We start from the raw sequence: 14,204 nt of genomic DNA, 5'->3' as shown, positions 1-14,204 counted from the left end.
CTGTCTGATGTTAATAATACTCCTGAGATCTCTGGGTCCCTCTCACAGTTAAAAGAAGGGAGGTCAACACCATTTCTCACTACACACATGGAGATGTCTCCTTTTGAAACACRACTGTTTAAAGGAATACAATGAGTAAAATAATTCCGTGAGAAAGCCACAGCAACTATCAACACMCTGTGCATGTAAAAGGTTTTACAACACTTTTTTTTACTTGTTCTGTGCCATTTTGCTCATTGCTTTGCACTTTATTACTCTTCTGTTCACTCAAGATATAATATTAGTTTCTACTATTTTTGTTCAGGTTATAAAACAAATGGATATAGAGCCATACCTAGTAACAGTAACAAATCCTCAAGGAAGTTTGCTAAATGTTAGTGACATCTTACTCTGCAAAATTTGTACTGCTACATGGCCCTGATACAACCAAATGAATTATGTATATTCTAACAGCATAATGTGGAGCTTCACATGGCCTTATCTACATGCTCTGTTTCTTTATTAGTGGATAATTCCAAAGCAGGAGGAAAGAAGGTACTAATGTATAAGTACTCATCAAACACATTGGTACTGCTGATATTTGGCAGTTTTATTGTATTTTTCCGTATTCAAATTCAGGTTTTCTATATAAAAGCATTTGTGACTGAAAACCACACAGAAGTTTATTAAATAGAATTTGTTCTTTGCACAGATACATGCTAAACTCATTAATGACTTGAACATCCAGTGACCAATATACTACCCTACTAGATTTTCATATATTTCTACAAGAATAACTACCATGTTTAAAAACACTTTCAATAAATACAAGCAGTTCACACTCTGAACACTTTACAATACAGRGCAGAAATAGTCATTCCCCTTGGTGCACAGCTACATGTTTCCAATTTTCTGTCTTTTTTGGTCCCAAGCTAGCTTTTTTCCACCACTACTGTTATTTCATACTTACACAGCATTTTCTGCTTTTYAAAGCAGAGCACAGTCCCTCATTTTGAAAGCATTTCTAAGCAGTTTCCTGTGTCAGATATCCTGTCCTATTCTCCAAGTGCCATTTTCATAATTCCCTAAGGGCAGTTTGTGAATGCAAGTAGGATAAAATGCATTTCCAGGAAATGGAAAATACTGACCTCTATTTCTCCACTGTACTGAGAAGATTGTGATATTAGCATACTACCCCCAGGCATGCATAATGTGGCAGAGAATTTGCCAGCAAGACATATCTGTCAGTTTATAATGAACAAAATCCAGTCTTTGGTACATGACAATTAGAAAAAAACATGTAMGTATGAGACATTCTGCTTTTTTTCTATCAGTTGAAATTATATACCTCTACTCATTAAACTTAAATTATGTTAGAGCACAATCATTATGGTATTGTAAAGGTGCATGTGCATTCATTCATTTAATGCTACCATATACCAAACAAAGGGAAAGGAAGGGAAGAAAACACTCTATTTTTGTACGAAACTGAGTATTTCTGAAATCTATATAAATTCTGAAAACACTGCTTGATAGCATAAGTTCCTGTTACAGCCTGTATGAGAGTTTGCACCAGAAACAGAACATGGCAAGTTACGTATAAGCAGGCATTGMTTCCAGATATGATTTTCTAAAACCTTCCTACCACTGCTGTAATAGTAAAAGCAAAATAATCAACAACAGGAAGGCTAATATGGCCTGTTTCCAGCAATTTTAAACAGTTATGTCACTGATACACAGAGTTAGGTAATGGCTTTTAATTGCCTTTGGAGCTGATCACACACAGTGATAGCAGTGCTGAAGAAATGATGGAGAAGTTCACRAAAACACAGACTTAAAAAATAATGCCWTTTAATCTTACACCACTTCTTGTCTGAAGTGTTTGATCCTGTACTTTGAATATCTTAACATTAAATAATTAAATACATCAAACACTGATACTCTATTTACAGTGTTTTTAAAAAACTACAGCTAATAGTTTGAAATCAAGTGGGAAATAAAATTAAAATCCCCTCCAGACAATGTTTCAGGACTCCATCACGAATGACTGCTACAGCTTTCTTGAAATTGCCCATATTACACCCTGCTGTCTATACACAGCAGTTATTTTAATTATCCTTCAATACTTTCAAGAATCCCTTTCACAATCTTCTTTCCTCTCTGAAGTTGCTTCTTATTTACCAGCATCTATTTCATGAGGCTATTACTCCAAGTCAATGTTTTTAGCATTCACAGGTTATGACAAGCTCTTAGGCCATATGTCCATCTTTCCTAAGCAGACTTTCCTGTGATGACAYCCCTGTAGAAGTGAGTGTCATTAATGATTTGCCAGCTAAAGCCAGACAGCTTTAGCGATTTGCCAGCTAAAGCTTCACCCTTCAGTTGCTATTTCGAGATGGGATCTCAGCTATACRGAACATTTTTCTTACCTTTCCATGCTGTCCTGCTCTTTCATAGCAGATTACTGCATCTTCCCACATTTCCAGCTCCTCAAATATTTGTAAGGCAGAGCTGGTGCATCCCAGCTCAAAAAGTAAGTTGGCAAGCTGACGCTGGAAAGATAAGAAATTCCAGGTAACTGAGAGCAGGTAAGCAAATAATGTTTTCATTTTAAAAAGGTATTTTAAAAAGAGGCATTTCTGACATCAACAAGAAGCAGATAGATAATATGGAATTATTCTCCTTCCAAACTTCAGGTTGGAACTTTAAACAGTATATATACCTCAAAAAAACCCACCAACTGAACAAGAATTGTTGTGCTTTGAACAATTTAACAATATAATACAGAAGTAGAAATGGACATGGCAAGAATAAATTGACAGAGATGAACTTCCAGCCCTTAAATGATGCCATGTGGCTGGAGAACAGCTGCAGCAGGATATTGGGAATGCCGAGTGGGAAACAGAGGCCGAAGTAGGGARTTAAAGCCCCTTCTAGCAATGCTTTGCCACATTAATCTGTACCTGTGGAGAAACGAAGAGGGAARGAAAGGCTCTGATACAATTTTGTTGAGTACCTGTGAGAAATCCCTGTCCCAAACTTCTACTGCTGAAGTGTGTGAATTTTTACCCAAATCAAAACTGGATTTGAGTTTAGGTTCAACTCCCTGGTCGAGTTTCCTCACAGTTCAGTCAGCATCTTTGTTATTCCAAATTCAGCTATTATTTCAGTGTACTAATGAAAATAAATGAGGAATGTTTTCATATCAAAAATAAACACGGCATGTTTTCATGATTTAGAAAAGTTGTCTTTGGTCTTTATCATTTAAGAGAAGATTACAATTGCWGAKAGSTTTTAACCCTTGAAGAAAGGGTAASCTATTTACTACTTGTGGCAGAYAGACAATTAGRTCTGYAAAWATAAATGGGAGGATTCTGTGCAGGGATAGCTACTTATGCTGTAAGACCCCATASAGTTAACCTATGCAGAGGACTTGGTGAGCCTGAATGGATCCTTGAAACACCCCACAGAAGGCATAAATCTATCTTAATTGATTTGGGTTCAATACTTGCTACAAATCCAAGGTGTTACTAGAGGGGAATAGACTAGCAGTAAAAAAAAAATTAACATCTGGCTACAACTCTTTGATGTAAACATGTAACAAACTCTGAMAAACTCTTTGTTAGCTTGATATTAATCACTTAGGAAAAAAACATTTGCCATTGTCTAAAACTAAATCTCATTARTGTTAGATTAAATTGGCTCAGTTATATTTGGTAAAATTTATATATGCAATGTGTCTTCATTATTGTGACTAGAAGATTGCAGTCATCTTTTATTATAAATCACTATTTTAGCATTTCTATCTTTGGCCTAGARAACTGGCTTGGATTGAAAATGCCACTCTGACAACTGGAAATGAAAACCACATTTGATAGTTATATTGCAAGTGCCTGTAGAAAAAACTTGAGAATGCTCGAAGAAGATGTGTTTGGTTAAAACAACATGCATTGAGATTAGAAATCAAAAAGGACTAAAACAGCATTAAAAATAAACCAACATKAATACCATTGGAGGTATGCAATGTAAATAAGTTTCTTGAGTTTGTTAAATACAGCATCATCAGATAAGACTTTAGTGTGTAGATTTCTTTTCCAGAAAATCAAGACAAACAGCGCAGTTATGGGTATTAAAAAATCCTGTCACTACTAGCAGAAGAGGGGACTGTCTCAAAAGAAAATTTTTCTCAGCWCAAAGAGTTCTTCAGTGTGCTATTGATTTCCAGGTACTACTGATTTCCATGCACAACTTCCTGAAGGGAACTTCAAGACAAGAAAGATACAATTAGCAGTAGCATAAGTAAACCAGTAATAAAGAGTAAGACAGTGGCAAGTTTTTTTTTAATAGGAGATCTGTTTGAAGCTTGCAAGTTTTAATCTACTTTGTACTGGAGGAAAAAGGAAAGCAAAGAAGAATTGCACTAACAAGCAATTACTCCTGTGCATGACAGAACAAGACGTCTGAAAGCAAAGCACTGTAGAACTTGACTTCTCTCCAGAAAAACCAGGTGTTATGTTAGGTTATGTCTTTAGTTCCACAGTGTTTCAACTCAAGGACACATCACATTCACTTGACTTTGGAGTGATTCAGCATCAAAAATAACCACCACAGACTTTTATGTAAAGATTAAAGAGGGATTATTTCACACCTGTATGGCCCAATGCGGAGGCACCTGGCAACAGTAGAAAATCTTCATGCGTTCAGATACTGATGTACTTGCATTTTCAAACTGGTCTGCAAGTGCCTGTAAATGCAAAGTATATCCTGATTTAGTATTTACTTAGACTTAATCAACCCAAACCTCCCATAAATTCAATGCATACAGAATTTTAGGCATTTTTGACATAAAGGAGAAATTATAATAAATTATAATCAATTATAATCAATACCAGGAATAAGAATCAAATTTACAATCCCAAGCAAACACTTGCAGAGTCAAATTGCATCAAYATTAAAGTGACTCTTCCTAATGCATTTCAATCCTTTAGCTAGTTTTCCCCTAAGACAGAATTGATGTGCTTTAGACATGACATTTCTTATTAAAAAGAGAAAGACAAACATACTATAGTGGACCATGGTTTTGGAAACAGTTCTAATACAGAATAAATTATTGTGACTTGGCATACAATTCAATTCAGGCTATTTTTTTTCCTTTGGTGGAGCTTTGGATTGTTGAAATGTTTTCTTCTGAAGCTCTTTAAAAAAGAATGGCAACTTTCACAGAGAAAAACTGYACCACTAGTATTTTCTCTGAAAATCCACTATGAAGTTATTTAAATGAAAATTCAATAGCAAGAAAAATACAATATTAAAGGAGCTATAGCCAGAAAGTTGGTTTGAAATTTTAATACAAGGAAGAAACTCTCTTCAAATGCCAGTCACCATTAACTCGCAAATTTATGGCCAGAATATTAATAAGGGAATATTAAATTACTTGTTTTCAAATGATTCATCTATCAAAGTCACACTTATAATTCAGTCAAAGATTTACAGAAGGCRCTACAGAGGTCAGAATTATCTCAGTTTTCTGAAAGTGAATGCAAAGATTCGTAAGCAAAAGGGAAAAATGGATAGGATCGCTTCTTTCTCTCTCTTTCTAAACCCATCTGTTAGCTGCCCAATCYATACCTATAATGCAACTGACAGCTGCATAAAATCAATTCAAACTGCTAAGCATCATGCTATTGATGTTAATGGGATTTACCAAGTGGCTTCTTTCTTTTAATAAGAAAAGAAATCACAACATGCAGCAGTAATTTAGGCTCTAAGTCGATGCTTAACCTCCTCATTTTAAATAAGAATATTTCACGTATTTCATCTTACTCACATTCTTTTTTCATAAAATTATCTCCAGAGGCCTGTTCCTACAGATTATCCAGAAACCTATGCCAAGCAAATGGCTGAGATGTATTTATAGAGTAAGGAAAATGACAGACTAATAAAATTTCATTCCTTTACCACAGCTTCAGGCAATCCAAAAGAGTCAGATTAAAATAAAACTTTTAAAGTAATATTATTAAATTTTAGAATTTACTTGAATATACACTATATAAAAATTATATTTTGCTGTTTTAGCTCTGCTGAAACATTCCAACGCAATGCAGAAGCACATTTTTCTGTTGTAGCAAAAATTAAACCAAAAAATTATCCAATTCCTTGGGTACTCATTTTATGATACCAGACAAAGTAGCAAAATACCGTTGAAAAAAATAAAAATAATAATTGGTCTAAGTCTTAGCAAAGCAGGAAAATCCTAAATATGTCCTGAAAAATACTTTTTTTGAGGAGCAGGAGATGGAAGGTAGGAAATGTTTTAAGTGATTCAAAATAGTTTTTCCTCTTTTTTTTTTTTTAACTTTTGGCCTCCGCGTTTTTTAATTTCATTGTTTCAGAGAAAAACTGAAACATAAGGAAAGATCTTTTTCAGAAGATAGTGGCCATATCTCTTCTATACTTCACAAGCAGAAAAGCCTAGTATAAACGACATGTTAGTGGAGATTATGACTGTTAACAAGTAGAATTCTCCCCCTTCCCAAAACCAATGCTGTACTCTGTTCCGACTTCTAACAAAAAYTGAAAATGTAGGTAGAACTATTACACATCCCTTAGGAAGGGTAAATGGCAATGAATGTAGACGTCATAAAAACCCATGGTTAATGCCCTCTTTAATACATTGAAAAAACAAGGTCTGATAGATCTGCCTACTACTGAAGTACAGAAAATAAGTTACTCAAACTTTGAATTCTATATTTCTGAATAATGCTTGAAGAAATAAAATTTGGGTTGAATAATGGCAAGAAAAAGAGAATCCTAACCTTATTACACAGCTTATACMTGATCACAAAAAAATAAACCAATAAAATCAATAACTGAGCACAGTCAAGTGAACAGTCTTTCTCATGACTAACCTTCAACATAAATACACCGCAATGAAAAAACTTATGTAAATACAGAATATTYGCAATACAGTCAGATGCAAGATTTTGTGCATCAGTTTAACCTGAAACTCAAATTCCTGCCTTAGAAGTTGTTAAATAGAAATCAATTAAAATTCAAAAGTCTCAATGATATGTGTTCTTCCACAGGGAATGTTTAAAAACATTAACAGGTTACTCTCCCATCACGTAACACACCCTTTTCCCAAGGCYTGAGCTGTCAAAACAATGAGTTCTAATGTAAAAAAACACAGCCCAGAGACCCATTAATCCWGTCTGTAAACAAGACAAACCAGATAGTTTTGATGGAATTTATATCATGAGCAACGATTACACTATTGTCACATGAAAGCAGGAAAAGACAGCTCTAAAAACCACAATTAGTTCTCCCCACCTCACACTCCAATCTCTGCTCTGAGATTAGGGAGTACAATAGGTAGCCTATTKGGGATAAGCGTACCATTTTAATTTGAAATTATTAACTTTTATTACTTTACTAATCAACCTTAGTCTAATCACTTATCTAATCAAACTCAGCTGGTAATTATCTATGGGTTGAGTACACAAAGCCTATAAAGGAGTTTTCCCACCTTGGACATAATTTTCCTATGTTCATTCCCCTTGTATATTCTTGCTTTGCTTCCATGTTCAACAGATGTGCAACATCACTAAGGTCCACATGATAAAATATCAGCTTTGATCTTTAAGCCTGACCAAATTTCAATCTCTTCATCCACTCCACATGTTTTACCATCCTTATCTTCAATAGCTGACTGACTCAGAGCTTTTTTTTTTTTCTTTTTAGCCAGACTTTATCTCTGTACTTAATGTCTGGAAATACTAYTACACCCTAACAATTTCTGAGTTGTCATTTATACACAACATTGTGCTGTTTGATTTCTCAAGGTATTTACAGTACAGCTTTTAAATTTGTTATTCCTCCAACTGGTCTGAAATCCCTCCCTCAAAGACTTGTTCTTTTTATTAAAATATAATCTTCAGATAGCTTTTTGCATCTAAGAWAAATAAATGGCAAACCTTTGCATGCTTCTTTCTATTCTTAATCTCTTTATTTGAGATGAAATAGTTTACTTGCTTTAAAAAATGCCCATTACTGTGTAATACTAACTATATGTGAACGTTTTTTCCCATCCATTTCACCTGAAGGATCTCCTGATCTAAGCTTATTTAGGGAAAAAAATGCCCCTGTAACCAAACAAAAAAAAAAAGCCCAAAATTCCTTTCTTTTGAAAACAGTACAATATTCATTACTTGTCAAAAACTCATTGGAAACAGCATAACACCTTGCTTGCACAGCAACTACTTAATTCCATCTGGRTCTCCTGCCTCAAAAACACTGAAGATAGAACTATTCAGACCAAAATTTAACATTGCTGGCCGAAATAAAACACCTCCACTTTATCCATGCAATTTCATCTCACTTGTTCCCAGGTTTTATCTGTAACACACAGTGTGACYCCACCACTTTTTCCCTTACCTATCATTTCCAACAAGAGCATTTCCAGTTTCAGTGTTCCAGTCACAATTGTTCCACCAGATTTCCTTCATCTGTGCAATAGCCTGTTTCATACACAGTGTTAATCATCATAGCTTGTTGATTTTGTTTTCCTGTTGTGTTCCACCACTAACAAGGCACCCAGCAGTTTTCTGCCAACTACACCATTTARAAAGTCTTTACTATGTTTGTACCCAACTATTTGCTACACATTTATCAGTAACACTATCTCTACCCTTCTCATATTCCCTCATACCTTTTGATTTATCCTGGTACATTGATATTCCTCTTTATTTATGATTTTATAGGCAGGAAGATCAGATAAATCTTCTAGACTTCTGATTCTGTCTGGAAATCTTGTCAGACTGCCAGAATCAACCCCTAGTTAATACCTCGGGGACTCCTGTGGTGACARTCTACCCATAGTCTTCTCTATATCAATGCTCGCACCAGCCATAAACAACATTCGTCTGTCACCTACTCCCAATGACATGGTGACTGTGGCATTATCCTGCCCTGCTTTTACCCTTCTCTAGCACCTCTAAGCTGTCCAACTTCTCACATGTTTTTACCATATTTGACATGGATTTAGCTTGATWGGATGAATGGAAAAGCACCTTTCAGTCTTTTCTAACACACAAMGTCCAGACATACTTTTCATGATACTCTTGTAATTCTAAGGTTCTTTTTCTTCAATTTCTCCCAAGCCTGAAGACTCCTTCTGAAAATCCCACAACTCACCCTGACTTCTCCATGCTCTGCCTAGGTAACCATTTCCATTTTCCTTTTCTTCAATTTCTGTGCATTATCTCTGTATGATTTATAAGCAGCAAGTTGATGTCACAACTCTATTGCTCTTGTATTCAAGCTGCTCCCTTAGCTCCTTAAACAAGCTATAGACCTTTTAAAGCACCAAAATATGGACAGCAGCTGTGGGACTGCCTGCTGGCTCTTGGCTCATGGGTCAGGCACAGAAGTGCCTGATAGCACAATGACACAGTTGGTCAGATACTTGGAAGAAAGGTGTCTGGAGACAAAGGGGGTAAGAGATAAAAATACATCTGTAGGGAAAACAATCCTGCTATCTCATGTCATCAGTACTATGGTTTCTAAAAACTTGGCAGATGTACAGCTCAAACTGAACAGAGCTCACCTATGTTATTTACTCAAAAATAAAGTAGAGGAAAGCTCTGTAAAAATAACAGGAGCTACATTTGTAACTCTGGTTGTGGAATTACACAGTTCTTATTTTATTCATAAGATTACTTTAAAAATTATGAATTAATAGGAGAATTTATCATCAAAAAGCTCCTTTGTTTTCCTGCCAGAGAAGCTGGTCTCACAGACAGTTCCTACTGCTTAGTATTATGAAGCAAAAAGTGGGCTTTTTTTAAAGCTTATGGAACACAAAACTCTTGTGGACGTTGTAATACGCACAGACTTCTGTAAAACTTTCAGAGATTCATTGATAAATTAATTCAAATTTACACACAATTTAAGTTTTCATTTTAAATGCTTTAAAGTATTTATTTATGGAGGCAGTGATATTAAAATACTTGCTTAACAGAAAATCTGCATAATTCTTGAAGCTTCAAAACATTTGTTTTATTATTTTCCAAGTTGTCTTCTGCTAAACTRTATTTTCTAGCAATAAAGCCTGAAAAATGCTGCACAAGAAAGAACTATAATACAAGTTACGTTGGGATGTATTACAATAACTGTCTCAGCCTTGTTCCACAATAGTATATAGAATACTACATAAATACAGAAATTTACTAATAAAAGCTGCACTCTCCCTGAAGAACATATACATAATCAGTGTATAAAATTCAAAAACTTTACATATTAAAAACCAGGTGACAAATAGAGATAATTAAATATGCAGAATAATTAGAATTTTTTAATTTTTCTTTCTTCTGAATGTGGTATTAGGTATTCCAAGCTTTTCTAGTTCTATCACTATTTCAGTACCTTGTGGATATGTAATTAGATCTTGAGTTACASTCCTTTGATAATCTTACTCTAAAAAAGCATTAAACCTCACAYAGTCATTTCAAACAACACACTTATTTCAACAGCTCTTTGTCATCCTAAGAGTTCCTTTAACCAAGACCACCAAGACAAATTGAGACATATGGAGACTTCCAAAATCCAATGGTCAAAATGAAGCAATGCCAGAAATTATGAAACTACAAAAAGTTTTCATGTAATAAAGCAGTAAGGTTTTGTTTAATGGGAGAGAATAATTTCTGTCTAGTCCAAACTTCATGACAGAGATTATGGCCAAATACTAATTTTGTTACTGATTGCCAATTTCATCACTAGAGAAAAAGATATAAAACAAATTCATTTTGTCTTAGTACATTCAACCATTATTCAAAACAGTATTTTGACAGTTCAGACAGAACACTGTTGCTTGGAAACTGAAATAGCTTAAAGGAAATAATGAGCTGTTCTTTTAAAAGCTCACAGATTATATTTTTCTGTTAAATGACAAAAWGATCTCTGAATAGTTAAGAACCAAGGCATCAAAACACACAGCAAAAACTGTTGAGCAAGGATGTATTTCAACATTAGGAAGAAACCTCCCACTCATTTATCTAATTTTCAAAGGGGAATTACAACATAAATACTTAAGAAAAATCATGACAGTGATCACTATTATAAATTGTGATTTGTAAGTCATGGAAACTTAAAAAGACCATTTCTTACACTGTGCAAAGAGGCCAATCYGAAGACCACTACTTACAAGAGATTTTACATTATTCACATTCTCAGGAGGATAAAAACATTSTGTGATAACTCTGCAGAGTTTCAATGCCTAGAAGGACAAAAATACTGCCTCTTTTTTACACCCCATTAAAATACAAGTCTTGGTTCCATGAAAGTCTTGTAGCCTTGAAGATTTGTTTTTTTGCTCACTCGATCTCCCAACTACATTATTGCTTGTTAGGACTGACCTCAAAACGTGTGTACATTTAAACCAACTAGAGGACTATGTAGCACACTGCTCCCTAGGAACTAATAACTGGTTTAAAATTTCTTAAAGCTAACTTYACCATGTTGTACAGCACTGACTGCCTACTTCTTATTGCAAATGAAAGGCCGCAGGGTTTTCGGAACACAGAAACTGCAAARATGTCAGGATGTTTCACAGAGAGAAACTACAACAATGTAATGCAAGTTGAAACAAAATTAAATTTAAACTTTCCAGAAGAAAACCTCAGGATGCAAGTTTTGTTTGTCTGTTTGCATTGAAAGCAGTGTTATTACTTTGCTCAGTGCTTCGGTAAAAACTTCTTTATCATATGTAATCACTGCACTGAAAGAAAACACAGTGTTCAGTGACCCATGTCACTACTGGGTCCATGAATGGAAAATGGTCCCAGTTTCTAGCAGCTTTACACACAGAATGAAAAATGCTGATCTCCTTTAACCGAAGTGAAAACAAAAATCTTCTATGCATATTCTCTCAAATTAGTGTAATCCCTTTTTAAACAGCRGAGTAATTCCCTAACTAATACTTTGCTTATTTTTCCTTCCCACCACAGACTAAACAGAGAAATCTCTTTAATCTGTAAATTCAAGATGACTTCTGATACYGAATTCAGTGCTATCCACCCCACAGTAATGTTCTAGTAGCTTATTTTGATCGATTCATGAGCTAAGATGCTCCAGCTCTCAAGGACATAAGTACCAACAGTATTGAAGATGCATAAGGAAGATGGATTCTCCTCTACTAGCTCCTTTTTCCACATCCCCACAAAACAGCTAAAGAAACTCCTTGGAATCAACAATTCATCACTTTAAAGTTTCTTGGCTGAGAGGACTGGAGGCTTTTTCAGGACAGTCATCTCTGTGGCATCTGCACGCAGGGCTGATTTCATTGTCAGCACTTGACATCAACCTGAGAACAAGTTTCCTCCAAGACAGATTACAACTAGAGAATTTCCTAACATGGTTCAAATTGGATGCATTAAAGACTGTTACTCCCTCTAAAAGCAAAGCAGATAAACTTTTTTTTTTAACCAAGATTGTGTCAATTTTGCAGCAAAGAAGGAACTTGTAGCCTTTAATAAAGATCTGACTGTTCTCAGACCAGAAACTTCTGTTTTGATGAAACCTTTCCTCCCCACCCCCACAATACATTGTTATAGAGAGTTAATCAAACACTTGTGCTTTGTAATATAACAGGTATATTCTTTGAGAGATGAAGTTCTTCCTCAGAAAAGTCAAGAAAGGAAGGGGATAGTCAAGTTAAACCCTTTAATTTCATAATTTTTCTATGCAGTATATAATTATCAGTTTGGGTATAATCATGAACTTACATAACTGTGACCCATTTGATCTATCCTGTACTCCAAATAGGACACCCTGCTCACAAAGAATAACCTATCAGAAATATCCTGTACTTTTTCTATTGCTCGTAGACTTGTGTTTACCTAYCATATACAGATATTTGCATTTTGTTTGGAGTAAATTCTGCAACAATGTATATATACATAAACAACTTTAAAAAGTCAAAGTATCTGTAAATAGGAAAAAAAGTCTAACACAAGCTTTAATATAAAACACAAATAAACATACTAGAAATAAATATTCAAAATAAACAGCCAAAAAATTTAGAACTTAGCARTTAGATGATAATTTTTGAAAAACATGAACAACAATACATGAAGAATTTCGGAGTAAACATTCTCAACACCTTGTTATTAGATGCAAGCATGGAGCATTTTCAGCCTCCTTCTACATAAAGTAGAGATTGGATGCTATTATTTTACACAAATAGAAACACTGAAAAAAAAAAGCACAAAATGAAATGCAGTGTTTGCATGTAACTGTTTTGGTGCAGGCACATTTGGTTTTGGTGCAGTCGCACCATGCACCATTCTTTCATGTTACTAAGATACATGGAAAGAGGAAAGAAAATCATGTCAACTCTTACCTAGATACCCACAACCTGAAATCACAGAAATTTTGTTGCTTTAATTGCCAGAAGCTCTTTTTTCAGTAATAGAAATAGTTAATTTATAATGGTTTTCTTTTCATCCACAAAGGATTCTTTTGCTGTTATCTGATTTTCAACTACTTTCATTCATTTAAAAATTTCAAGAACATCTTCAGTTGCCTGGTGAAGGGGACAGGAGTATAAAGAAAAAAGACAAGTTCAGTCTCTTTTGTCCTGAATTGAGCCAGAATGTCTCAGATAACATCTTGGGATACCCATTGTTTTCCCTTCTTACAAGAAGAAAGAGAAGTTTTTCTTAAGAATAGCTTCCACATACAGTGAAACCTTGACTGATACCCAGTAGTTTCTGTTGAAAAATTACTTGGCAGGAATTAAACATTCTTCCAGTAGCTGAGCCTGACCCAGCAACCATACAGAGCATGATGGTAAGTGCATTAGAAATATGACACACAGGCAAAGCGTTTAAACTTTAGCTATCCTAGAGAAAGGCAGMCACATATAAAGAAATCTGTTTTCAATATATATATTTTCTTGAAAGATATCYAATCCAGTTCTTCACATGTTCCTGGAAAGCTTTCTATACATCAGGGAAAAACAAACAAMCCCCCTATCATTCTCTGTTAATGACTGATCTACTCACCAAAGAGGAAAAATAAACATCTTCAGTAACAACTGGTTTGAAATCAGTTCAATTTCCAGTGAAAATGAAAACAGTCTAACTGCCTTAAATGTCCCATGCCTGATTGTATGACATATTCAAATAGTAGTGCATCAAGCTCCCATGAAGACTCAGTTCTTTATTAAA

The 14,204-nt window shown here is 34.8% G+C and overlaps 1 protein-coding gene across 1 annotated transcript in view; it reads right to left on the bottom strand.

Moving 5' to 3' along the window:
• TTC27 (tetratricopeptide repeat domain 27) overlaps nt 1–14,204 on the bottom strand; it is a 108,640-nt gene that overhangs the window by 26,900 nt on the left and 67,536 nt on the right. Inside the window, exons 11-12 of the mRNA XM_057370055.1 lie at nt 4,628–4,723; nt 2,409–2,531 (exon numbers count right to left, since the gene is read on the bottom strand). Of these exons, the coding sequence (XP_057226038.1) occupies nt 2,409–2,531; nt 4,628–4,723 (219 nt within the window). The remainder of the gene's footprint in view (nt 1–2,408; nt 2,532–4,627; nt 4,724–14,204) is intronic.

This window comes from Malurus melanocephalus, unplaced genomic scaffold (assembly GCF_030028575.1).
Source record: "Malurus melanocephalus ecotype Western Australia unplaced genomic scaffold, MMel_1.1 scaffold_5, whole genome shotgun sequence".
Taxonomy (NCBI): domain Eukaryota; kingdom Metazoa; phylum Chordata; class Aves; order Passeriformes; family Maluridae; genus Malurus; species Malurus melanocephalus.
The sequence above is the reverse complement of the archived record's forward strand: the minus strand, read 5'-3'. Positions and strand labels throughout refer to the sequence as shown.